General features: G+C 45.3%; 1 protein-coding gene across 1 annotated transcript in view; it reads left to right on the top strand.

The window, feature by feature from the left end:
- Positions 1 to 25,004, top strand: part of PCSK9 (proprotein convertase subtilisin/kexin type 9) — a 54,753-nt gene extending 29,749 nt beyond the window's left edge. The window contains 8 exon segments of the mRNA XM_033915231.1: positions 6,033 to 6,229; positions 7,325 to 7,508; positions 10,855 to 10,865; positions 10,867 to 11,026; positions 15,260 to 15,408; positions 18,986 to 19,163; positions 20,547 to 20,731; positions 24,082 to 25,004. Coding sequence (XP_033771122.1) covers positions 6,033 to 6,229; positions 7,325 to 7,508; positions 10,855 to 10,865; positions 10,867 to 11,026; positions 15,260 to 15,408; positions 18,986 to 19,163; positions 20,547 to 20,731; positions 24,082 to 24,279 — 1,262 coding nt within the window. The 3' untranslated portion in view covers positions 24,280 to 25,004.
- Positions 25,005 to 26,215: the final 1,211 nt, after the last annotated feature.

Below are 26,215 nucleotides of genomic sequence, written 5' to 3'. Positions count from 1 at the left end.
AATGTCTCCTGGGTGGAGGTATGGTTCAATGCAGCTGCGTCTCTATGTGGCCAGCTGCCCTGGGGAAGGCTTGTAACTCAGGAAATGTTCTGTCCATGCATCAAAAGACTGAAATAACAAAGTCAATAATTTCTTTCAGATCTCTCTGCTTCCTTGTCCTGGAATCCTCTTACATCTGTGTCACCTTCTGCTATCCCTTTCCTCCAGTATTATGAAGAGGTTGGAATTTCATTTTCTATGCCTTACCTAAGTCCACAAGAAACTGAATTAAGCCTTTCTCTTTCTATATGTCAAGCCTGCCCAAAATAGCTGGTTATCATATTAGCAGAATCATTCTGTGAAATGTTAGGGGCCTTATAACAGAGACATTTGAGGCTAAATTTCCAGCAGTGTAAGAAACTGCAGATCTGTTGTAATTTCAAAGCATCCCTGGATTTTCTAGCACAAGGTAAAACTCGCAACGAGCAGCATGAAATGTATTTTTGCCGTTTGGGATTGCCAGGCACTTGTAACCTGGTTTGACCACCGTTGGAAACAGGATACTGGACTTGATGAACCTTTGGTCTGTCCCAGTATTGCGATAATTATGTACTTACGAGTTAACTTTGAAAATTGGGTGAGAATGTATGCACATTAGAGAATGACACGGAGACAATTTTTTTCCAGTCTCCGCAGGAACTGAATTTCTCTGTCCTGTCCCCGCGAGTTCTTTCTCTGTCCCTGTCCTTGCCCCATTCCCATAAGCTCTGCCTTAACTGCACAAGCCTCAAAAACTTAGGATTTTAAAGTGTTTGAGGCTTGTGCAGATGAGGACGGAGCTTAGGCATTGGTGGAATGAGGCATTATGACATCACAATCTGAGCTCTAGAATGTTGCTACTTAGGATTTTCAAGGGTTTGAGGCTTGTGCAGATGAGGACAGAGCTTAGGCATTGGTGGAATGAGGCATTATGACATCACAAGCTGAGCTCTAGAATGTTTCTACTTATGATTTTAAAGTGTTTGAGGCTTGTGCAGGTGAGGACGGAGCTAAGGCATTGGTGGAATGAGGCATTATGACATCACAATCTGAGCTCTAGAATGTTGCTACTTAGGATTTTCAAGGGTTTGAGGCTTGTGCAGATGAGGACAGAGCTTAGGCATTGGTGGAATGAGGCATTATGACATCACAAGCTGAGCTCTAGAATGTTGCTACTTAGGATTTTCAAGTGTTTGAGGCTTGTGCAGATGAGGACGGAGCTTAGGCATTGGTGGAATGAGGCATTATGACATCACAGTCTGAGCTCTAGAATGTTTCTACTTATGATTTTAAAGTGTTTGAGGCTTGTGCAGGTGAGGACGGAGCTAAGGCATTGGTGGAATGAGGCATTATGACATCACAGTCTGAGCTCTAGAATGTTGCTACTTAGGATTTTCAAGTGTTTGAGGTTTGTGCAGATGAGGACAGAGCTTGCAGGAATGGGGCAGGAAAAGAACTTGCCGGGATGGGAAAATGAGTTCTCAATGGGATGGGAAAAATTTGTCCCCGTGTCATTCTCTAATGCACATTAGAATGGTCCCAAAAAATTAATTAACACATTTCATTTGTCCACAAGGCTAATTTTATTCCTTTATATAAAAATGAAAAACACACAAAATTTTACTTAAAATAAACAAAGTTTAGGGGTTGCTCCTCCTCACTTTTTTAAACTACCGTTTGCGCTCTTGACAAATCAATGGTCTACGACATAAGATCTGCCTTTGATGCAGAAGGAAACTTCTTTCGGTGGCTGACCACTAGCTTAAGAACACTTTGCTTCTGTTTTTCATCTTTTGTCAATGAGGCTTATCCCTCGTCCTGCTGCATCATTAACAACAGTCAGTTTGGATGCCCGACTCCAAAGTTCCTTGAAAACTGGATCGTCCATCCACTCTGTGGGATGTTTCTTCGGGAATATTTTCGCTTTTGTTGATCCTCCTTCAAACAAGAGATGAAAAAATGACTGTGTTCTCTGTGTTACAAGACTTTCAAAGGTCGCAGGTTCCGTTTCATCTGTACGCACCAGACGTCGTCGAATGTCTGGCAACAGTGGGTGCTGTACGTTTTGCGCCATTTGTAGCTTTGTTTCTGGGGCGATTCTGTCATAATAAAAAGTGCTGCTAGGTGCTCGGACAGAAACCTTAGCTGTCTGGAAATGGCTGTGAATGCCTTGTTTGCAGCTGTTTTTTATTCGTGCAGTTTCTTCAACTTTGTAACGCAAGAGTCTATGCGTTGTGTCAGTATCCTGGTTTGATCCCATACTGCCATTGCACATCAGTTTACACTTCTCCCTCGTCATTCGCGGGGGATACGGGCAGAGCCGGACCGCGAATGCCGGAAAACCGCGATTATCCGGCTCTGACCCACCCCCACCTCCCTGCCGCCTTTCCCGGCCTTACCTGGTGGTCTAGAGGGCTTTCGGGGCAGGAGCGATCTTCCTACGCTCCTGCCCCGTGCAGATCGCCATCAGGAAATGGCTGTAGGGAGTTCCCGACGTAGTCTCGAGAGACTACGGGAATTCACAGCAGCCATTTCCTCATGGCGATCTGCACGGGGCAGGAGCGTAGGAAGATCGCTCCTGCCCCGAAAGCCCTCTAGACCACCAGGTAAGGCCGGGAAGGCGGCAGGGAGGAACAAAAGATGGATTTTTTTTACATGAAGACTGGTGTTTTTATTTTCCCCCTCCCCAGAAAAAAATTTCGATTATATGAGACCGCGAGTGCAGGAACCGCGAATGGGGAGGGGAAAGTGTATATAACTTACCAATTTACCTCCATCATAGTGATGAAAACTGACTAGTCAAAGAACATCCAGTCCATGTGGCAGTCTAGCATTTAAAAGCCGGACTTCCCAAGGAGCCAGTTTTCAGGTGCAGATTGCAAACTAGACAACACCATACAGACTAATTAGGAAAGGGATTGGGACTTGAGTACTGCTTTTTTGTATTTATACAAGCACACTCAAAGTGGTTTACATACAGCTTACTTCAAGCATTTTCCCTATCTGTCCCAATGGGTTCTCAGTCTATGAACCTGGGACAGTGGAGGATTAAGTGACTTGCACAGGGTCACAGGTAGCAGTGCAGGGTTTGAACCCACAACCTCAGGGTGCTGAGACTGTAGCTCTAACCACTGCACCACACTCACCTACATACATAACACGAAAGCAAACAGCGAATGCCGGGGTGACCTCTAAATATTCAAGCTGAGTAAGACATACCAAGTGGCCAAAAATAAGCCATGTGGAGACAAGATTTGACAAGGTTGATTTTCTTTTGCATACTATCGTGGACCACCCTAATGCGCATGCGTGCTTTGGCCTGTTTGAATATGTGGGGCAATGTTTACATGTAAGATAATGAAAGCTGTGGTCTGTGTGCAAGATATATGCCCACCCTTGAAATGTCCCTTCTTGTTGTGTGTAAGATGCATACATAATTGGAAAGTATGGAAAATCCACTTTGTGTGCATGTGGCCAGTTTATATGGATAACCCCTAAGGGCTACCTAACCTTTCAGAATCTCTTCCATACGGTGCATATATATTGTATCTCTCTCTCTCTCTCTCTCTCTCGTTCTCTCTGTCTCTCTTGCTTTCTCACTCTCTCTCTCTCTCATTCTCTCTGTCTCTCTTGCTTTCTCACTCTCTCTCTCTCATTCTCTCTGTCTCTCTTGCTTTCTCACTCTCTCGTTCTCTCTGTCTCTCTTGCTTTCTCTCTCTCTCTCATTCTCTCTGTCTCTCTTGCTTTCTCACTCTCTCTCTCTCTCTCTCTCATTCTCTCTGTCTCTCTTGCTTTCTCACTCTCTCTCTCTCTCTTTCTCTCTGTCTCTCTTGCTTTCTCACTCTCTCTCGTTCTCTCTGTCTCTCTTGCTTTCTCACTCTCTCTCTCTCTCGTTCTCTATCTCTTGCATTCTCTCTCTCTCACTCTGTCTCTTTTGCTTTCTCACTCTCTCTCTCTCTCTCTCATTCTCTCTGTCTCTCTTGCTTTCTCACTCTCTCTCTCATTCTCTCTGTCTCTCTTGCTTTCTCACTCTCTCGTTCTCTCTTGCTTTCTCACTCTCTCTCATTCTGTCTCTCTTGCTTTCTCACTCTCTCTCTCTCATTCTCTCTGTCTCTCTTGCTTTCTCACTCTCTCGCTCTCTCTCGTTCTCTCTGTCTCTCTTGCTTTCTCACTCTCTCTCTCTCTCTCATTCTCTCTGTCTCTCTTGCTTTCTCACTCTCTCGCTCTCTCTCGTTCTCTCTGTCTCTCTTGCTTTCTCGCTCTCTCTCTCTCTTGCTTTCTCACTCTCTCGCTCTCTCTCTCGTTCTCTCTGTCTCTCTTGCTTTCTCACTCTCTCTCGTTCTCTCTGTCTCTCTTGCTTTCTCACTCTCTCGCTCTCTCTGTCTCTCTTGCTTTCTCGCTCTCTCGCTCTCTCTTTCGTTCTCTCTCGCTCGCTCTCTCGTTCTCTCTATCTCTCATCACTCTCTCTGTCTCTCTTGCTTTCTCACTCTCTCTCGTTCTCTCTGTCTCTCTTGCTTTCTCACTCTCTCTCTCATTCTCTCTGTCTCTCTTGCTTTCTCACTCTCTCTCTCTCTCTTTCTCTCATTCTCTCTGTCTCTCTTGCTTTCTCACTCTCTCTCGTTCTCTCTGTCTCTCTTGCTTTCTCACTCTCTCTCCCTCTCTCGCTCTCTCTCTCGTTCTCTATCTCTCTTGCATTCTCTGTCTCTCACTCTGTCTCTCTTGCTTTCTCACTCTCTCTCTCTCTCTCATTGTCTCTATCACTTTTGCTTTCTCGCTCTCTCGTTCTCTCTGTCTCTCTTGCTTTCTCACTCTCTCGCTCTCTCTCTCGTTCTCTCTGTCTCTCTCGCTTTCTCACTCTCTCTTTCGTTCTCTCTCGCTCGCTCTCTCGTTCTCTCTGTCTCTCTTGCTTTCTCACTCTCTCTCTCTCTCATTCTCTCTGTCTCTCTTGCTTTCTCACTCTCTCTCTCTCATTCTCTCTGTCTCTCTTGCTTTCTCACTCTCTCGTTCTCTCTGTCTCTCTTGCTTTCTCTCTCTCTCTCATTCTCTCTGTCTCTCTTGCTTTCTCACTCTCTCTCCCTCTCTCGCTCTCTCTCTCGTTCTCTATCTCTCTTGCATTCTCTGTCTCTCACTCTGTCTCTCTTGCTTTCTCACTCTCTCTCTCTCTCTCATTGTCTCTATCACTTTTGCTTTCTCGCTCTCTCGTTCTCTCTGTCTCTCTTGCTTTCTCACTCTCTCGCTCTCTCTCTCGTTCTCTCTGTCTCTCTTGCTTTCTCACTCTCTCTTTCGTTCTCTCTCGCTCGCTCTCTCGTTCTCTCTGTCTCTCTTGCTTTCTCACTCTCTCTCTCTCTCATTCTCTCTGTCTCTCTTGCTTTCTCACTCTCTCTCTCTCTCATTCTCTCTGTCTCTCTTGCTTTCTCACTCTCTCGTTCTCTCTGTCTCTCTTGCTTTCTCTCTCTCTCTCATTCTCTCTGTCTCTCTTGCTTTCTCACTCTCTCTCCCTCTCTCGCTCTCTCTCTCGTTCTCTATCTCTCTTGCATTCTCTGTCTCTCACTCTGTCTCTCTTGCTTTCTCACTCTCTCTCTCTCTCTCATTGTCTCTATCACTTTTGCTTTCTCGCTCTCTCGTTCTCTCTGTCTCTCTTGCTTTCTCACTCTCTCGCTCTCTCTCTCGTTCTCTCTGTCTCTCTTGCTTTCTCACTCTCTCTTTCGTTCTCTCTCGCTCGCTCTCTCGTTCTCTCTGTCTCTCTTGCTTTCTCACTCTCTCGCTCTCTCTCTCGTTTTCTCTGTTTCTCTTGCTTTCTCACTCTCTCTCTCTCTCTCCATATGATGGGAGCTGCATGGAGCAGTTCAATTGACCAACCTCTGATGCTTGACATTTGACTTGCTGAGTATGAAAAAAAAAACTACAAATGAGAAACGTAAACCACTGTCTTAAGAGTTATCACTATATTTTGCTTAATCTTTCTGCCTGATAGCAGTGGTTTCCTAACGTTCAATGTCTCTTTCTTGCACCAGGTTTGGAGTTTATCAGGAAAACACTACTTCTGCAGCCTTATAGTCCTCTGGTTGTGCTCCTTCCCTTTGTCGGGGGGTACAGCCACACCCTGAACGCTGCCTGTCGATTTATGGTCCGCACAGGGGTGGTGATGATCGCAGCTGCTGGAAATTACAAGGATGATGCCTGCCTTTACTCTCCTGCATCAGAACCTGAGGTGCCTTTTATTATCAACCTCTCATCCTTAGCAAGGGTTTTAAGTTAGACCTAGGGCAGCAGTGGAGGATGGCCTAGTGGTTAGAGCTGTTGCCTCAGCACCCTGAGGTTCCGAGTTCAATTCCCTCTGCAGCTCTTTGTGACTCTGAGCAAGTTACCCCAGGTACAAAATATGCAAACCACTTAGATTGTAATTACACAGAAAGGTGGTATATCCCTTACAAGTCTTGGTGGTGGGGGGAGAGGGGCTCATCCCACTGTTAATTGTCTTACATATTTAATAACCACTATTGGCTCAAATAGTCCCATTCTTGTCCAAAGAGCAGACCACCATCAAATGTCTGATTTTATTCTCAGCCCAACCAACTTTCTAGCTGAAAAGAGTGTTACTTTATTTTGCAAAGTGCCAATTTGCAGAATCGTGTTGAATATCGCACTTAACTGGCTATGTTTTTGCCACCACCATATACCCGGAAATTCAGTGCCAGAACCCCCATGGCCCGGCATTGAATTTCCAGGGATAACACTGGCGGAGGTTGCCACCAACTGAATTTCAGGCCCACGGTTTACCAATTAAAGTTGTTTATCGTTGTGCAAGGTTTCTGGGGGGGGGGGGTACAAATCAGGCGCCTCTGTGACTATTCATCAGGTGTATTTATGCCGTAGAATAGCTATTCAGTTTGTGGAAGACACATGTAAACATATTGAATCGGACCACTTTCCTGATGCAGGAACCGAAATGCTAGCCATGTTGGCAGTGGGTCATTTACAAGTTATTAAAATAAAAGATATTTTAATGGTTAATATAGGGGGACATGATATAAAGAAAAGGAATTGAAAAAGTCAAAAATTTGGAGACTGATGATAAGGATGGCTATGAGTGCAAAAAGATGTGTGATACTTCATAGTTAGTCTATGGCAGAGGGCCTCCTTATAGTAGAAATTGCTGGTTTACGATGAAAGTTTTCTAGTATTATTTGCTGGGTGTACTCTGGACATTAAGAATGGGCCTGGTTATCCTGCACGCCAGGCCCATTTGTGGCACTCAAGTGTTGAGCCACGCCACAGTGTATATAATTTTCACTCTCTTTTGTAGGTTATCACTGTCGGTGCGACAAACTATGAGGACCAGCCAGCCACCATGGGGGTGCTGGGAACGAACTTTGGGCGCTGTGTTGATGTCTTTGCTCCAGGAGATGATATCGTTGGTGCCTCCAGCGACTGTAGCACCTGCTTCACGTCAAAGAGTGGAACCTCCCAGGCGGCAGCGCACGTAGCAGGTAGGAATCGGTTCTGTCACCGGACTCTGAATTACCCAAGAATGACCTACAAATAGGAAGAGCATTTGGCATTTAAAGATAGGTGCCAATTTTGCAAGTAAGTTGAAGAATGACTGGCACCACAAATTGACAATTGGGTGCTAGACGCAATTCTGCAACATAGGTTCTGTATATGGAAATTAAATTAGAACATATAAACATAAGAGCTGCCGCTGCTGGGTCAGACCAGTGGTCCATCATGCACAACAGTCCGCTCATGCGGTGGCCCTCCGGTCAAAGACCAGTGTCCTAACTGAGACTAGCCCTACCAGTGAACGCCCTTATTTAGCAGGAAATTGTCTAACTTTGCCTTGAATCCCTGGAGGGTGTTTTCCTCTATGACAGACTCTGGAAGAGCGTTCCAGTCTTCTACCACTCTCTGGGTGAAGAAGAACTTCCTTACGTTTGTAAGGAATCTATCCCCTTTCAACTTTAAAGAGTGCCCTCTCGTTCTCCCTACCTTGGAGAGGTTGAACAACTTGTCTTTATCTACTTTGTCTTGAATCCCTGGAGGGTGTTTTCCCCTATGACAGCCTCCGGAAGAGCGTTCCAGTTTTCTACCACTCTCTGGGTGAAGAAGAACTTCCTTATGTTTGTACGGAATCCATCCCCTTTTAACTTTAGAGAGTGTCCTCTCGTTCTCCCTACCTTGGAGAGGGTGAACAACCTGACCTTATCTACTAGGTCTATCCCCTTTAGTACCTTGAATGTTTCGATCATGTCCCCTCTCAATCTCCTCTGTTCGAGGGAGAAGAGGCCCAGTTTCTCTAATCTTTCGCTGTACGGCAACTCTTCCAACCCCTTAACCATCTTCGTCGCTCTTCTCTGGATCCTTTCGAGTAGTACCGTGTCCTTCTTCATGTACGGCGAACAGAATTGTTGCACGGATCCAATATGCGAATGCAACTACATTAGTTAACAAGTCATTAACTATTAATTAATTGTCTTAACGATCAATTGTTGAAGTTAATTGGCACTGATTTGAATTTGCCCATACATCTGCCTATACATTATTCTATAACGCCGAGGCCCTGATTCTATAAACGGCACCTAAGGCATAGGCGCTAAGGAATACTGCGCATTGCGCCTGTCATTTATCAGTTAGGCGCCTTTTATAGAATCGCACCTAGAGTGGACTATGGACACACCCTATTTATGCCAGGGTTTTCTTGGCCTAAATTCTGACGCCTAAGCTAGGCACCTACTGTCGCTTAAGTCCCTTTTAAGTGCCTACACGCAAAACATACATAGTAACATAACATAGTAGATGACGGCCAGTCTGCCCAACCTGATTCAATCTCTGAGATCCGTTCACAATTGGCCCCCTAACCATGCTCACTTTCCAGTAAGCGCCTTGGGCAAGGCACCTACTTGAAAGCAGTAGGCGCCTACCAAGTTAGCCACTTACCACCCAACTAATTTTAATTTAAGCTAATTATAAAGTGCTAATTGCTTGTTATCAGTGCCGATTGAGCTTGTTAAATAATTAAGTTAGACGCTTAGATCAGCATGTGTATGAGATTTGAGCCAAAGGTGCCCGGTACACTAGGTACATGAATGTAAGTAAAGGATACTGGGAGTGAGCCAAGGTTGAGGCTTGGTCCGCCTGACAGAGCGGGGAACAGGGAGAGCAAGGGCGTCCAGAGCAGAGGAGAGAATAGAGTTGTACGACGAGACAGCCTTGTGGACAGACTTGGATAACATAGCGGAGGCAAGGAGAGGTGAAACAGTGGTTGAGAACGAGGAAGGATCGAGGGCTTGAAGATTTCGAAACCTGTTGGAGGTGACCAGGCGTGGGTGACGGGGAAGGGGAGTAATTGTGAAGGTTATCAGATGATGATCAGAGATGGGGAGCAGTGAGGTAGAGAAGTTAGAGAGCGAGAGACCAGTTGGAGAAAAAGACAAGATCAAGACAGTGGTCACCCCGGTGAGTGGGGGTAGTGGAGCATAGCTGGAGGTCAAATGAGGAGGTTAAGGCAAGGGCGCACATTATTATAGAATAATACATAGCAAAATGTCCATTCAAATTCAAATTGGTACCAGTTACTACCCAATTATTGGCACCATTTGGTTTGTTAGCCAATAGAGGCCCCGATTCTCAAAAGCTTGCCATGCAAGTATGACTGGTTGTAGCCAGACTTACTTGCAAGGTAGATCATCCTTCGATGCAAAAAGGCTTCTCGGGGGCTTTTACCGATCTCGGTAGCAGCCACTGATAATCCTATGCCAATGCATTACAAGGCTCTCATTAGTATTGAACACCCACCTTTCAGCGGTCAAAATTTTCTGTCAGGTCTAGAGCTGTCAGTAGCTTGAATTTTGCTTGGATAGGAGCCGTTTGTGCATGTTTTATGCGCACGTATCCCGCACCTAACAGCTGCGTCCTGACGATAGGTGTGGGACACACACAAAACACGCACAAGCAAATCGCACTGTGAAACTAAAAAAACCCCCAAATCTTCTGAACTTGCCGCAGCAAAAGATTCTTCAGCTGCGGCTGGAAGGTTTTAGGGTTTGTTTTGTTTTTTTTTGTACTTTTTGCTATGTAAAGGGGAGGTACTGTACTGGGCCTGTGCACAAGAGCTGTGCCTGACACTCAGCTCTTGTGGGCAGGAACCAGGCACAGTTCCTCCCCCTTTCACTCCAGTACTTAGCACAAATAGAGTAAATATAATCTACTACTACTACTTATCACTTATATAGCACAGAAAGGTGTACACAGCACTGTACATTGTGACATTTATAGACTGTCCCTGCTTGGAAGACGAGCTTACAATCTAACTTGGACAGACAGACATGTACATATAGGGTTGGGGATGGGTGAGGTGAGAGGAATTAGGAGTTGAAAGCACTCTCAAAGAGGTGGGCTTTTAACTGGGCCTTGAACACAGCTTGTTCCAACCATACAGCGCAGCAAGGCAGAAGGGACGGAGTCTGAAGTTGGCAGTTGAAGAGAAGGGCACAGATAGGAGGGACTAACCAGCGGGGAGGATCATAGGGGGAGATAAGTGAAGACAGATTGTGAGAGGCAGCAGTAGGTCAGTAAGAGGAGAAAAATCTCACTCGCAGCCCAGCGTTTTCTGCCAGGTTGCCGGAGCTCTCTGCATCTGGCCCTCAGGCGCAGAATCTTGGATCGGTACCCAAATACCAGTGCCTAATTGTGGACCCCATATACAGAATTTGGGGAATTATATCTGCAGTGCTGTGATTTGATGAAGGTATCAAGACCTTGTTTGAATGAAAGACGCTGTGTTAAATCCATTGATAAACTTGTTCCGAAAACAAATGGCTTTTTTCCTTTCCCTAGGCATTGCCGCCGATGATTCTGAACACAAATGCAGGTCTGACAGTAACTGAGTTGAGGCAGAGGCTGATCCACTTCTCTGCTAAAAACATCATCAACGAAGCTTGGTTTCCAGATGATCAGAGGCTTATAACCCCTAATAGAGTGGCAGGACTGCCTCCAAAACTAATGACAGGTACTGTATCATGTGCTTAGCTATGTGGTAGACATAGTCAGCTGGACAGAGGGCCAGAATACTTTGCTATACTATACCTTGCGATTCCTACACATGGGAGAGATAGGAATTGTTGAAATATATTCAAAATCACATAAATATTTATAAAAATAATGTGTTTGAAAAATTAATCAACATTAAATTATTGATAAATTTTCACAGAGGTTTTGATCAATGATGCCCTAACCCCAAAATTGGTGTCCTTCTATTAATTGGATCCCAGGGGTGTGTTGAGATCTTTTTCCTCTGTTGATATCATTGTGCATTTTTATCACTTGAGTGCTCTACATTGTATGACTATGTTTCTATAACCATACAGCTCTATGACCTCACAATTCAGGTGTAAAGAGCCTCAGTCTATAGCATGGATTTCAAAGTCCCTCCACGAGGGCTGCAATCCAGTCGGGTTTTCAGGATTTCCCCAATGAATATGCATTGAAAGCAGTGCTTGCACATAGATCTCATGCATATTCATTGGGGAAATCCTGAAAACCCAACTGGATTCCGGCCCTCGAGGAGGGACTTTGAGACCCCTGGTCTATAGGGACAGGATGAGATAGTGGATGCTGCGGATGGTTCATTTGGCCTTTAGCTGCCATCATGTTTCTATTTTCTGTTTCTATGACTGCCAAAATAATGGAAGACTGCAGGAAACAAAAATATAAGGGTCGATATTCGGCGCAATTTAATTGGCCAGAAACGGCTCCTGCCTAGTTAAATCGCTTGTTTGGAATTAACCAGTCATTTTCAGTGGCAATTAACTAGATGGTGCCAATGAAAATGTCCGCTTAGCACCGATTGCAAAACCAGTTATTTTGGGGTTGTTCGAGAAGTGGCGTCGACACTTGGCCAATGAATTGCTTGTAGTCAGCTATAATACAGCATGTCTGACATGCTGTATTATAGCTGACTACAAGCACTTATCTTTTTAGACCCGACGAAGGCCAAGTCTGTTTCACACCAATGGGCTTCTTCAGGGGACATACTGAAGCTTGTATTGCTGCCAGTATCTAGTAATTTTAACAGTTGTCCAGCAATATGTTACAAAGTCGCCACGAACAGGCTCTCTCAAGCTTCAGTGTCTACCCTGAAGAAGCCCTGAAGAAGTGAAAAGGACTTGGCCTCCGTCGGGTCTAAAAAAGATAAGTGCTTGTAGTCAGCTATAATACAGCATGCCAGACTTTATGTCCTAGGTTACCCTTGCGATTCCTACACATGGGAGAGATAGGAATTGTTGAAATATGTTCAAAATCACATAAATATTTATAAAAATAATGTGTTTGAAAAATTAATCAAAATTAAATTATTGATAAATTTTCACAGAGGTTTTGATCAATGATGATGCCCTAACCCCCAAATTGGTGTCCTTCTATTGATTGGATCCCAGGGGTGTGTTGAGATCTTTTTCCTCTGTTGATATCATTGTGAATTTTTATCACTTGAGTGCTCTACATTGTATGATAATCAGAAGATATTGGGTTTTGAACACTCGATTAAGGTTTTCGCTTTTTGGCTCAGTTTGTATAGAAACATAGTAACATAGTAGATGACGGAAGATGAAGACCCGAATGGTCCATCCAGTCTGCCCAACCTGATTCAATCTTAAAAAAATATATATATTTTTTTCTTCCTAGCTATTTTTGGGCAAAAATCCAAATCTCTTGTATTTTTGTAAGCCGCCTAGGAATACCGTATTTTCTCGCATATTAACGCCTGCGCGTTATACGTGGTTTTTACAAACCGCGCATACCCTTGCCGCATTATACGCAATGAGCGCGTTGTACAAATTTTTTTTTACATAGTTTCCCCCCCCCCGACGCCCGATTCATCACCCGGAAGAAGCGCTCGCACTCCCACCCCGAAGGAACCGCTTGCACCCCCACCCAAAGGACCGCTCGCACCCCCACAGCCTCCCCCCCTCCCCCATGGAGAAGCTGTCTACCTTGTTTCCGGATGCCAGCCCAGCTGCTTCCTCTGCCGGTGGTCCTGCCCCTTCTCAGAGCCCTGTGCTGCGCTGCTTCCTCTTCAGGCGGTCCCGCCCTTTCTCTGATGTCAGAGAAAGGGTGGGACCGCCGGAAGAAAAAGCAGCGCAGCAGGGCTCAGAGAAGGGGCGGGACCGCCGGCAGAGAAAACAGCTGGGCTCGCTGGCATCTGGAAACAAGGTAGACTGCTTCTCCATGGGGGGTGAGGCTTTGGGGGTGCGAGCAGTTCTTCGGGTAGGGGTGCGAGCGGTCCTTCGGGGTGGGAGTGCGAGCGCTCCTTCGGGGTGGGGGTGCGAGCGGTCCTTCGGGTGGGGGTGCGGGTGCGTGCGAGCGGTCCTTTCGGGGTGGGGGGTGCGAGCGGTCCTGCGGGGGGGGTGAATCGGGACGTCGGGGGGGCGGCATTCAGGCTTTCAGGGTAGGGACAGGACTTCAAGGGAGGAAAGGAGAGTCGGAGCGGGTGATGAAACAGAGTCGGGGTCTCCAGAGGAGAGTCGGCGGCGCGGGCGAAAGGAGAGTCAGGCAGCATGCGCGGTATACGGGTAGTGCGCGGTATATAAAAATTTATGTACATAAATATGTGTTTTTTTGCGCACTATACCCGTGTGCGCGTTTTACACGGAGTGCGCGTTATCTATGTGAAAATACGGTAGGTGGGTAAGAATTTTTTTTAATAAATAAAATATGGAGGAGTGATACTGTATACAGGGGAGGGAATCATAGAATGATGAGATGATGAAGGCAGGGAGATGGGCACAGGGAAAATACTAGAAAGGGACATATAGGAGACATAGAGAAGGGAGATGCTGAACATGGGGAAAAACATATACAGAGATAGAAGGTGGATGGTGAGCATGGAGAAAGAAGAAATGGCAAATGGTTAGGAGACCCTGGCAAGTGAGTTAAGAGAAGTCAAAGGAAACGCATGATTAAAAAAAAATGGTAGGATGGGGCATGATAATTGACAGGGAGAGAGATTTAAAGAAAAAAAAAACCCTAGACGTGACATTGACAGACTGACAGAAATAGAGACAGGTAGGTGGGAGTGAAAGACACACACAGAAAGACAGGGGGCCAGGGAGAGAGATTGAAAGAAAAAAACAAAACAAAACCAGACAGCGGACAAGGAGAGAGACACATACAGAAAAAAAGACAGACAGACAACGACCAAGGAGACAGACAGCAAAAAAAGACAGACAGACATACAGCGGCCAAGGAGAGAGGGAGACAGAAAGAAAGAAAGACAGACAGAAAGCAATCAAGGAGAGAGAGGGAAAGAAAGAAAGACAGACACACATCTATTCTAGCACCCATTAATGTAACGGGCTTAAAGACTAGTACGTATTATATAATACAATACAGTACAATGAAACAATGATCATGCAACTTCCCCTTTACAAAAAGCACACTGGCTTCTGTTCAACCATAGAATTTCCTTTAAAATCATATTATCATTCAAAACTCAAACTATCTAAAGAGCCCCAAATTATAAATAAACTACTCATCCCTTATACTCCATCTTGCGCACTTTGTTCAATGGACCAACATTTACTGACAGTCCCATCACGAAAAATTATAAGCACACATCGGCAAGATATTTTTCCAGTAACTGCTCCTAAGATCTGCAATGCTCTTCCACTATTATCTAATGGGAAGATAAGAACGTGGATCGGTTCAAAAGTAACCCTAAATGTTTTCTTTTTAAGGATGCTTGTAACTGCTAAATTTTCCCTCGCTCTATTTTCAGCTGATTTTTTTCCCCCATTCCTGCCATATTTGCCTTTATTGTTTCTTTTCTCAGAAAGATTGTATTTCTCCCCTTTTTACCCTCTTGTACAAGTTAGTCGATGCCTGTGTTGTCTGTAGTGTTAAAGTATTGTTTTTGATTGTACCCAATATTTTATTGTAATTTGCTTAGTAAATCCAAAATAAGCGATTTTATCAAATTTTTTATGAAACCTTGAAACCTTGATAGGTAGCCAAGGGGGCAAGCACGGTTGAGATTTATAGACAGGACAAGATGAGCAAGTGCAAAGTCACTGGGATGAATAAATGGCAGCTAAACTAAAAGCAGATTATATCTTAGTGAACTATACGTATAAATAATTATGGTTGGTTGGTTCATTTTTGCTGACCCCTTCTACTTAGTGGTTTTCCGTTATATCTGGATACACAATGGATCTATTGGAGTCCTATCTGACACTTTTTCTTCCAGAGGAGGAGCTGTTTTGTCGCACGGTGTGGTCTAGACAGTCGGGCATGGCTCGCTCAGCCACAGCAGTGGCTCGCTGCAGTGGAAATGAGGAGCTCTTCAGCTGTGCCAGTTTCTCCAAGAACGGCAAAAGGCGAGGAGAACACCTTGAGGTATAGGCCTGAGCCTGAGCGGATATCTCAGCCTCTTCAGTCTGTGGTGAAACCTAGTGTGCCTCCATGTTGTCTTTGAAACTAGAAAACAAAAAAAAAATGTAATCAAATAGCCCAAGAGCCAGTTCCTCCAGCTCTTCCTCCTGCCTCAGAGATCCTTGTGATCTCTTGGGTTACCATATTGGCTCAGTAAAAGGAGCAGGATACCTAAATATATATCAGGAATGACACTTTTTTAAACCCAAGTGTAATAAACCAAGAACAGAGTCAACTTTGATACATTGGAAATCAAACAGTTATACACCTATAGAAGTCACTGATTAGTACTCAGAGAACCATTACTTATGAGAGACCTTTGGGATCCTACCCCAAATTCATAATGTAATGTTTTACTGAAGTCTTCACCTAAAGTTAAGTCTGGTTATTACCTATTTAAAACTAAGAACATAAGACTAGCTTTACTGGGTCAGACCAATGGTCCATCAAGCCCAGTTGCCCGTTCTCACAGTGGCCAATCCAGGTCACTAGTACCTGGCCAAATCCCAAGGAGTAGCAATATTCCATGCTACCGATCCAGGGCAAGCAATGGCTTCCCCCATGTCTTTCTCATTAACAGACTATGAACTTTTCCTCCAGGAACTTGTCCAAACCTTTCTTAAGACCAGCTATGCTATCCGCTCTTACCACAACCTCTGGCAACGCGTTCCAGAGCTAAACTATTCTCTGAGTGAAAAAATATTTCTTCCTATTGGTTTTAAAAGTATTTCCCTGTAACTTCATCGAGTGTCCCCTAGTCTTTGTGATTTTTGACGGAAGTGAAAAATCAATCCACTTCTACTCTACTCATAGATTTTGTAGACTTCAATCCTATCTCCCCTCAGCCGTCTCTTTTCCAAGCTGAAGAGCCCTAATCGTTTTAGTCTTTCCTCATACGAGAGGCGTTCCTATCCCCTTTATCATCTTGGTCGCTCTTCTTTGAACCTTTTCTAGCGCCACTATATCTTTCTTGAGATAAGGAGACCAGAATTGAACGCAATACTCCAGATGAGGTCGCACCATGGAGCATTTTTTTCTATGTGAGAAGAAGACCGTTTTTGAACATCTTAAGGGTACCTTTAGTGCAGTGACTGAGAAACGAGCCCTTTAATTAGTGGGCCAATTTTGCTCACCCAACGGTCTCTCATAAACAACGGTTCTCTGAGCACTAATTAGTGACCTCTATAGGTGGATAACTGTTTGATTTCCCAGTTTATCAAAGTAGAATCGGTCCAGAATAAGGAGGATAGGTTGAAGACATCTGGGTTTTACTTCTGTTGCTTTCAGTGGAAGTAAAACCTGGATATCTCAATCTGTCCTCTTTTTATCTGGAGCTATATGGTAATCCTTTTGCCTCAGATGCAAACTTAGATTAGAACTAAAAAATATAAGCGTGGCTTAGACCCAACAGTTCATTTAACCCAGGGATCTCAAAGTCCCTCCTTGAGGGCCGCAATCCAGTCGGGTTTTCAGGATTTCCCCATTGAAAGCAGTGTATGCACATAGATCTCATGCATATTCATTGGGAAAATCCTGCAAAACCGACTGGACTGCGGCCCTCAAGGAGACCCCTGATCTAGCCTGTATCCTGTTTCCAGGAATGACCATTACAGGTCACAAGTAGCTGGCAGTCTCAAAAAGTAGCAAGATTCCAGGTAAAAAGCCCTCAGGGGACACAGAAATATCTAGTGTATCTGGATGTAACTTGTCTTGAACAACTGCTGAATAGCATTAGCTAAATCCAAACCCAAATATATATTAGTGGCTTCTCTTGCTAAAGCAAAGAAATCTACTGTAAGGAGTATTGAACATGCCAAAAATGCAGATAGATTTGATGATAGATTTAAGATCATAACTCTACCACCAGTATATCGATGTCATTCAGCAGCTCCGGACAAAGCCTCAGCATGAATCTGAAGCATTGATGATGTTTTATGAGGTTTGACACAGGGACTCTTGTAGATGACTTGCAGGGACTGGGACAGTTATGGAATTGGTGGTCTCAGACTCTAGGGTTAATGGCTTCTTTACATGAAATACACACAACAATGGAGTTGTGAGGAAAAGATGTCAAGTAATCAGCCACAGGTATACTGTTCTGGAGTCACTTTACTGATAAATATGCTATAAAAGCTTATAGACTCAACACTGGCAGTGTTTCGGCATCTGTGCCTTTATCGAGAGTCTTGACGAGTAGACACAGTGCACACGGACACTCTGGTTGAAGCGCTGGTAAAGAGTCTGAAGGAACAGCAAGTGAAAAAGTATCCAAAGCAAAGCTAAGGGTCACGAGCTTTGCTTTGGACACTTGTTCACTTTCTGTTCCTTCAGACTCTTTACCAGCGCTTCAACCAGAGTGTCCGTGTGCGCTGTGTCTACTCGTCAAGATTATTGTAACATCATCTATTTAGGAGTACCCAAAAAAATTCTAAGGAAATTAAGGATAATTCGGAATACGGCTGTTCGACTGATTTTTGGTTTGAAAAAGAATGACCATGTTAGCCCATACTATCGTCTACTTCATTGGCTGCCTTTGGAGGCAAGAGTACTATTCCAATTTTCCTGTATCTGCTTTAAGCTGATATCGGGATTGTCTCCAGCTTACCTTTTTTCTCATTTTGTATTGTATAGACCATCAAGGGAAACTAGAAATTTTTACTTGTTTGCTTATCCAAAAATTAATGGGACCCTAACATTTCAAGCTGGTAGATAACAATCTTGACTAGGTAAATATATTCAACAAGCTATGTTCTCTTTATTGCTCTTTTCGGAAATTAATTAAGACCACTCTGTTCGATAAGTTTATTACTTAATGAGAGATTTATATTGAAACTGTATCTTATAATATACTTGTATTTTTACTGTATTATTGTATTTCGTTGATGGTCCAGCTCTCTTTTTAGTGTAAATTGCCTAGAACTCTTGGTTATGGCGGTATAAAAGAATAAAGTTATTATTATTATTCAAGACTCTCGTCTCGATAAAGGCACAGACGCCGAAACACTGCCAGTGTCGAGTCTATAAGCTTTTATAGCATATTTATCAATAAAGTGACTCCAGAACAGTATACCCATGGCTGATTACCCGACATCTTATCCTCACGACTCCATTGTTGTGTGTGCTTCCCTCGTCATTGAGGCCTTTCTTTGGCTTCCTCTTCAGTTTCTTTACATGAAAGACAGAAATGAGCTAAAGTGAGCATATCTGTGAGAGAACAGCAGATTTCTATCCTGGTGTCCCTGACATAAAACCCTAAAGCATTTCAGTCATCCTGATATCCCAAGGAGCCTCGTGGCCAACATTCCCTTGGAATTTGTTAAGGGGAGGGAGGGGGACTGCACAGCTGCTGTGTGTATACGTTTGCAAGTGTGTAGTTTGGGGAAGGATATTTATCCCAGCCTTGTGCTGTTTCTCCACTGTTTTCACAAGTTATTTCTCTCATTTTGAAATGGGAAGTAAGAGTTTTTCAAAGGGATTGGCCAAATGTCAAGACCAAGCTCTCTCTTCCTGGCCCTTATAGTATGTGTTTTCTAATTCGTAGGACATTGGAGGCCGGAAAGAATGCATTGCTCATAATGCCTTTGGTGGGGAGGGTGTTTATGCCATTGCAAGGTGCTGTGTTTGGCCGAAAGCAGAATGCCACACCAACACTACTTCTCCAGATGATGATGGCATATTGGCGATGGCTGGCTGCTCCAAGGACGGTCACATTTTAACAGGTGATGTGGGTTCTATTTATTCTTCCTAGGAATCTACACCAGGCCGTGGCATAGCAAAGGAGGTTTCTTGCCCAGGGTGGTGGTGCCTGGTATTGCCACGCCATGCTTCCCCCAACCACTGGGATGTCCTCCAAACTCTTCCCCACCGCTTGAGCTTTCCCCTGCCCCCTGCGTACCTCTTGAAATAGCGTAGCACCTTCCACCAGCTGCTCGTGCCCGCTTTGACTCCCTTCTGATATCAGGTCCTGGTCTTGCAGCCAGGAAGTGATGTCAGAAGGGAGCCAACGCCGGCGTGAGAATCAAGTGGAAAATGCTGCTCATGCCGGTGAATATTTAAAGAGGTACGTTGGGGGGGGGGGGGCGTAAAGGTGCTGGCGCCTCCCATGAAAACGTCTGGTAACCCTACTCTTAATGCTTGTTGAATATTGCTCTTCAACAAGCATTAAGGTGGCAGTTTGCACAGTACAAGGTGGGCATTCCTTGTTGTGCATTAGACGCAGTTCTCATTCTAATACTAAGGAGCTCCTTATAAGGCATTTGCATAGGATTCTCAGTGGCTGCAACTGCTGTTAGTAAAAACCACCGAGAACTCTTTTGTACATCGGAGGCTGAACTATCTCCCAAGCTACACTGGCTACAACCAGCCTTATTCAGATGCTATGCTTTTGAACATCTGCCCCAGAGAGACAATGCAGATGTTCTTTGGCATGTCAGTGTCCATTGCTACAGGAATCTGGTATTGGCCATGGCTATGGCCATAGCTAAAAGGATGGTCTTATACATACAACCAGGTATGGGCAGTATAGCCTACTGCAGCGTGATGCAGTGGGTGGGGCAGGTCCACAAGGGGGGACATGATGCAGTGGGCACGGTAAGAGCACTAGGAGACATGTTGCTTAGGGCCCGTTTCCAGTCCCTGTACATCATATTTGGCTTTCAGAAAGAAGGTATTAACTCAATGTTTGGTTTCTGCGAGATGAACTAAGTGGTGGTGATTTTGGAATGTTTAGAGAAAAGTTTTCCAGTAATAATAATTTTATTTTCTAAAGCACTGAACCAGTCAGATACTTTTAATTAAAATAGCAAGTTGCCATAGCATTTCTAAAGTTTCCAAAAGCACTTAAACATGGTTAGCAGAGACACCAGATGCTGCCGGCTGGTTTTGGAAGGTTTTCAGGTTATTCATTCCTTGCCTAGGTGTGCAGACTTTGGCCAGAATTAAATACTGATCTCCTGTTCCTTGCTGATGAGAAACCCCTTTGAGAAACCAAGCATAGCATTTGAAAATAATCCATCTGGTGTTGCCTGCTAAGTTTGTGCTAGACTAGAGCATCTGACGTGAATTGTGAACCCCTGTCCTGATGGCCTCTCTGTCTTTGGTAGGCTGCAGCTCCCATTCTCTGTCAGGACACTTTAGTGACAATGTCCGTCCTGTGTCACGGAAGCAGGACACATGGGATACATCATGCATAGGGAGGACAGATGTAACCACCCATGCGTTGTGTTGCCACGCCCCCCGTCTTGAATGCAAGGTCAAAGAGTATTCGCCTGGTGGCTTCACAGAGAAGGTAAGTGGAAAACGGAGTCCCACCAAACCGCGATTTTCAGTCACTTCCTATTTAGCAGTGTCTCTCAAGCTGCGTGCCTTGAAGAGATTCCAGAATTTTACATTATTTTTTAAAAATTCCCTTCTTAGAGTAGATGACATGCACGTTGCGTCCGCAAGTCTGTCAATGTTATGAGTATCTGTGTGCATAAGAATACAACTGCCCAGACAAGCATCATGCTTTGACGTGATTGATACCTTGAAAACTAACGGCAAGTGATTTTATTTTTTATGCCGTAGTTATCCCAACTAGAGAGTTGCACGGGGACAGAAATCCCGCCCGTCCCCGCCAGGATCCTCTCTGTCCCCACCCATCCCCGTCAGGATCCTCTCCGTCCCCACCCATCCCCGCCCGTTCTCATAAAAAGCAGCAATTACTTCCGACAGGATCATCAATTCCACAGTTTCTTTTGTGTTTGTGCTGCTGTTTTCCTTGTGGAATCTCTTTGGTGGAACCCTTTTCTTGTTTTCTGTTCAGGTAATTAACTTATAAACCCCCTCTTTTACTAAGGCTGACGTGTCCATTATATTATATGGACGAAACCTGCTTCCAAAGCCTTCCATCCCTGTGGGAGTCCCGTTGGCTAGAGGGGGGTCCCCGTGGGAGTCCCGCGGGACCCCCGTTCCCATGCAGACTTCTAATCCCAACTTGAGCAACAAAGCAATTAAGGCTTTTGCCACTTGCATTGAAGGTGACCTCGGTCCAGTTTTCATTTCAAGTTTGATGACAATGTATTTCCGGCACATTACCGGGACTTGATGTTCAGCATTCCTGATTAAATGTTTCTTTGTTATTTGGAATTATACATGACAAATTAAGGGCCTGATTTTCAAAAGGCGCTACCCACATTACAGTGGGCCAGGGATCTCAAAGTCCCTCCTTGAGGGCCGAATCCAGTCGGGTTTTCAGGATTTCCACAATGAATATGCATCAAAAGCAGTGCATGCACATAGATCTCATGCATATTCATTGGGGAAATCCTGAAAACCCGACTGGATTGCGGCCCTCGAGGAGGGACTTTGACACCCCTGCATTAGGATAAAAACTTGTATTGAAAAAAACAAACCACCATGCATTCCTCAGGATAACTATGGCAAATTGTAACCTGTAGACCTGTAACCCGTTCTGAGCTTTTTGGGGACAACGGGCTAGAAAACGAATTCAATAAATTAAATATTCAGAAAAACGCGGCAACTACAGGACTTCTCGTGATTTAGATTAGTCTCGACAAAATCCGAGTATTTAGGGCTCCTTTTACAAAGGTGCGCTAGCATTTTTAGCGCGCGCGACTAAGGGCTCCTTTTAGAAAGGTGATTTGGGCCTTAACGTGCGGAATAGCGCACGCTAAAATGTCACGCGCACTAGCCTCTACCGCCTCCTCTTGAGAAGGCGGTAGCTCTTCAGGTAGCGCGTGCTAATCCAGTGCGTGCGCTAAAAACGCTAGCGCACCTTTGTAAAAGGAGCCCTAAGTACTCGGATTTTGTCGAGACTAATCTAAATCACGAGAAGTCCTGTAGTTGCCGCGTTTTACTGAATTCGTTTTCTAGCCCGTTGTCCCCAAAGAGCTCAGGACGGGTTACAGGTCTGCAGGTTACAATTATCCTGAGGAATGCATGTTGGTTTGTTTTTTTCAATACAAGTTTTTATCCTAATGCAGGGGTGTCAAAGTCCCTCCTCGAGGGCCACAATCCAGTCGGGTTTTCAGGATTTCCCCAATGACTATGCATGAGGTAAGAACATAAGAACATAAGAAATGCCCTCACCGGATCAGACCGAGGTCCATCAAGTCCGGCGATCCGCTCATGCGGCGGCCCATTTAGTTCTCTATTATGAAAACCTGAAATTACCGTATCCCTCAATATGATTTGCAAGAAGGTGTATATCCAACTTGTGCTTGAAACCCCGAAGAGTAGTCTCCGCCACAACACCCTCAGGAAGAGAATTCCAAGCGCCCACCACTCGTTGTGAGAAACAGAACTTTTTGGCATTCGTCCTGAACCTGCTGCCACCCAGTTTCAGGCTATGACCTCTTGTCCGTGTCACATCTGAAAATCTTAGTAATGCTGCTTCTTGGTCTATGTCATCAAATCCTTTTAATATTTTAAAAGTCTCTATCAAATCGCCTCTCAGTCTTCTCCTCTCGAGTGTGAACAGTCCCAGTTTCTTGAGGCGTTCTTCATAGCTCAACTTTTTCATACCTTTGACTAGTTTCGTGGCTCGCCTTTGCACCTTCACCTTTCATTGTATGCTAATAGATCTCATGCATATTTATTGGGGAAATCCTGAAAACCCAACTGGATTGCGGCCCTCAAGGAGGGACTTTGAGATCCCTCTCTTTAGGCCAAGTTTTGGTAGGATGCCTTTGTTATTGACTGATTTGGCATTTATGAGGGTGATAGGTAGGCATGGAAGCCGTTTAACACTTGGATGCATTTTCAAGCCTGTAGCAAAAGTCCAAAGCACTATCTCTTGCTAAATGGTATGGGTCGAGAATTACATCATAGGATTTTATTCAAATAAATCAGGGTTTTTTTTGGACTTTTCTCATATTTACATTCTCTACAGTTGCTGTGTTTTGGCTTTTCACTGCAGGTTAGCATTCAATATTTACAGCAGGGCTGATTTTGCATACTGGGACCTACTTACTAATAATGCACGTTAAAAACAGTAGAATTCTACAATAAATCTAGCCCTAATATTGAAAATTACTTAGATCTAAATGAATGAATGAATAATAAATACCCCCCCCACCCGTTTTATAAACCGTAGCGCATTTTTTTAGCGCTGGCTCTGGCGATAACAGCTCTAATGCTCATAGAATTCCTATGAGTGTCGCAGCTGTTACCAGCACAGCCAGTGCTAAAAACCATACTGTGGTTTTGTAGAAAGGGGGGTGGGGCTAAGTAAATTAATAAATGAATACATCAGTAAATAGTGTTAGCTGGTTCCTGTTGCTTTGGACTTGCAGCTCGATCAAAATCTGGGAAGTTTTTGTCTTTTCTAGCACCTTCTCACAAACAGCCATCACAGCAATAATCTTCTGGCTCCAGGACACGACATAGCTTAGTCTTTCCTCCAGGACACAACATAGTTGGCTAGTGTGCCTTTCAGCTGGTCACTGTTGCGTGATGACTAAGACTTCCTCTCCTCCTCGGGCGGGTGGGATGCTTCCTCTGCAGCCTCTCCAGTCCTTACTGGCCTGAGGAGCAAAATCGAGATTTAAGAAGTGAACTTGGGTCTCCCACTGGTGATTTCATACGCTCGATGTTTCAGGAGGGGCTGTGCTTTGATGAAATGCTTTCTTGTCACAGGTGACCGTGTCTTGTGATGCCGGTTGGACTCTGACAGGCTGCCATGCATACTCCCGGGGCTCCAGTACTCGGGGGGCATATTCAGTGGACAACAGCTGCGTGGTGAGCAATACTAAAGGCGGCAAAGGCGCAATGGCAGTCGGCATCTGCTGCAGGAACAGGCATTTGGACAACGCTGTGCAGAACAACTACAAATAGTGTTCAGAAGAGGTCCAAAAAGATTTCCAGTGGCCAGTTTCTGGGATATTCAGGGACCCCGCCCCGCCCCAAAAGTGTATATTCCAAGTTGATACTATTGCTGTGCATTTGGTACTGTTTCCCATCTGGCTGCATGCAATTCTTTAAGGCATGCCAACTTAAAAGGGGGCATGGCCATGGGAGGGGGATGGGCATATCATACACACGTTGTTTCTGAATACTCTCAGCATGCCTAATTTGGGTGCCAGCATTTACATCAGGCGTAAGTCTGGTGCCTAAAGTTAGGTGTGGGAATTGGCACTAAAGGGTGGGATTCTATAAATGGGCCCTTATAGGCGTTGCTCTGCCCAGGTGTCAACCGCTAGGCACCCTCTATAGAATCACACCTAGCGGTGCCTAAATGGTCTTACAGTGACCTGAACCTCATACCAAACAATTCCAGGGCTGTGTGTCTGCTTCTAGCTTGCAGCAAGCAGCCTGCTTGTGTAGGGTATATAGGACAGCCCCTCTAAAAGTGCTTAGAACTCAGGATTAATCAGACCATCAAGTTGCAGGTCATGGACCAGGATATTCTGCTCCTTAAACGACCAAAAAATTGACCCCTTGAAGCCACAGAAGAGTAGGAATCCAAACCAAACTGTGGAGTCTGATATCAGCTTTATCCCAGGACAAGCAGGCAGCATATTCTTTACGCATGGGTGACGTCACCGACGGAGCCCTCGGTACGGACCTTTTTACTAGAAAGTTCTAGTTGGCCGCACCGCGCGTGCGCGAGTGCCTTCCCGCCCGACGGAGGAGTGCGTGGTCCCCAGTTTTTTTCGTTTCCGCGGAGCGAAGAAGACGTGTGTTTTTTCAACAGAGTTGAAATCCTCCTTTTGCCTTCCCGCTCGCGTTATTTTTTTCGGTTTTTCACCTTCGGGTACTTTTTTCTTTCCAATTCCAAAAAAAAAAAAAAAAAATTCTTTCTTTTGTTTTATTTTTTCGTTCCTACCCCGGCGGGGCCTGTTGCCACGATCCAGGCCTCGGGGTTTGATTTTGCGGAGGCCGTGTTTCCATTCATGCCCCCGCAGCCAGGTTTTAAGAAGTGCCAGCGGTGTGCACGCCCGATCTCCCTCACTGACCCACACAATTGGTGCTTGCAGTGTCTGGGACCAGAGCATCGGGCGGACTCCTGCACCCGCTGTGCCACTCTCAAAAAGCGCACGTTGAAGAATCGTCAAATCCAACAAAATTTACTTTTCGGCACCGGCCCGTCTATGGATTCGACATCTTCATCTGCGGCACCGTCGAAATCGACGCCGCCTGAGACGACGTCGGCGCCTCCGGCGCCAGGTAAGCCGGCTAAGAAGCCTTCCCCCCTTGAGCGCCCTCCCGCCTCGGGGACGGCACCAGTCCTCTCGGCTCCACGCCGGGCCAAGAAACGCTCCACTCCGATATCGGTGAGTGCCTCGTCATCGGCACCCTCATCGCCGGAGTGTAGAGCGGCACCCAAGGAACCAAAAAAGAAAAAAGTGGTTCCGGTGCCTCCCCTGGATGACCGCATTGCGGCCATCCTCCAGGACAAGTTGCAAGAGCAACTCCACCAACAACTTCAGCAGCTCTTACCATCTATCTTGGCACCGCTGCTCTCGGTACCAGACCGGCCCGAGCCCCGCACCGTCCAACCGGTATCCACTCCATTGGTACCTATGGACTCCTCCATGCCCATTCTCTCGGCACCGCATCTCCATTCCCATACCGAGCCAGTCGCCTTAACGACGACGGATCCTCCTCGGGACCGAGCAGGACACCGGTCTTCCCATGACCCGGACCGGCACCGGTCTTCCCGAGACCCGGACCGGCACCGTTCTTCCCGGGATCGGGACAGACACAGGTCTACATCGCCAGGAAATGTCTCGGTACGCTCAGGCAAGTCTTTGTCTAAGACTCACCATGC

This window comes from Geotrypetes seraphini, chromosome 12 (assembly GCF_902459505.1).
Source record: "Geotrypetes seraphini chromosome 12, aGeoSer1.1, whole genome shotgun sequence".
NCBI lineage: Eukaryota > Metazoa > Chordata > Amphibia > Gymnophiona > Dermophiidae > Geotrypetes > Geotrypetes seraphini.
The sequence above is the reverse complement of the archived record's forward strand: the minus strand, read 5'-3'. Positions and strand labels throughout refer to the sequence as shown.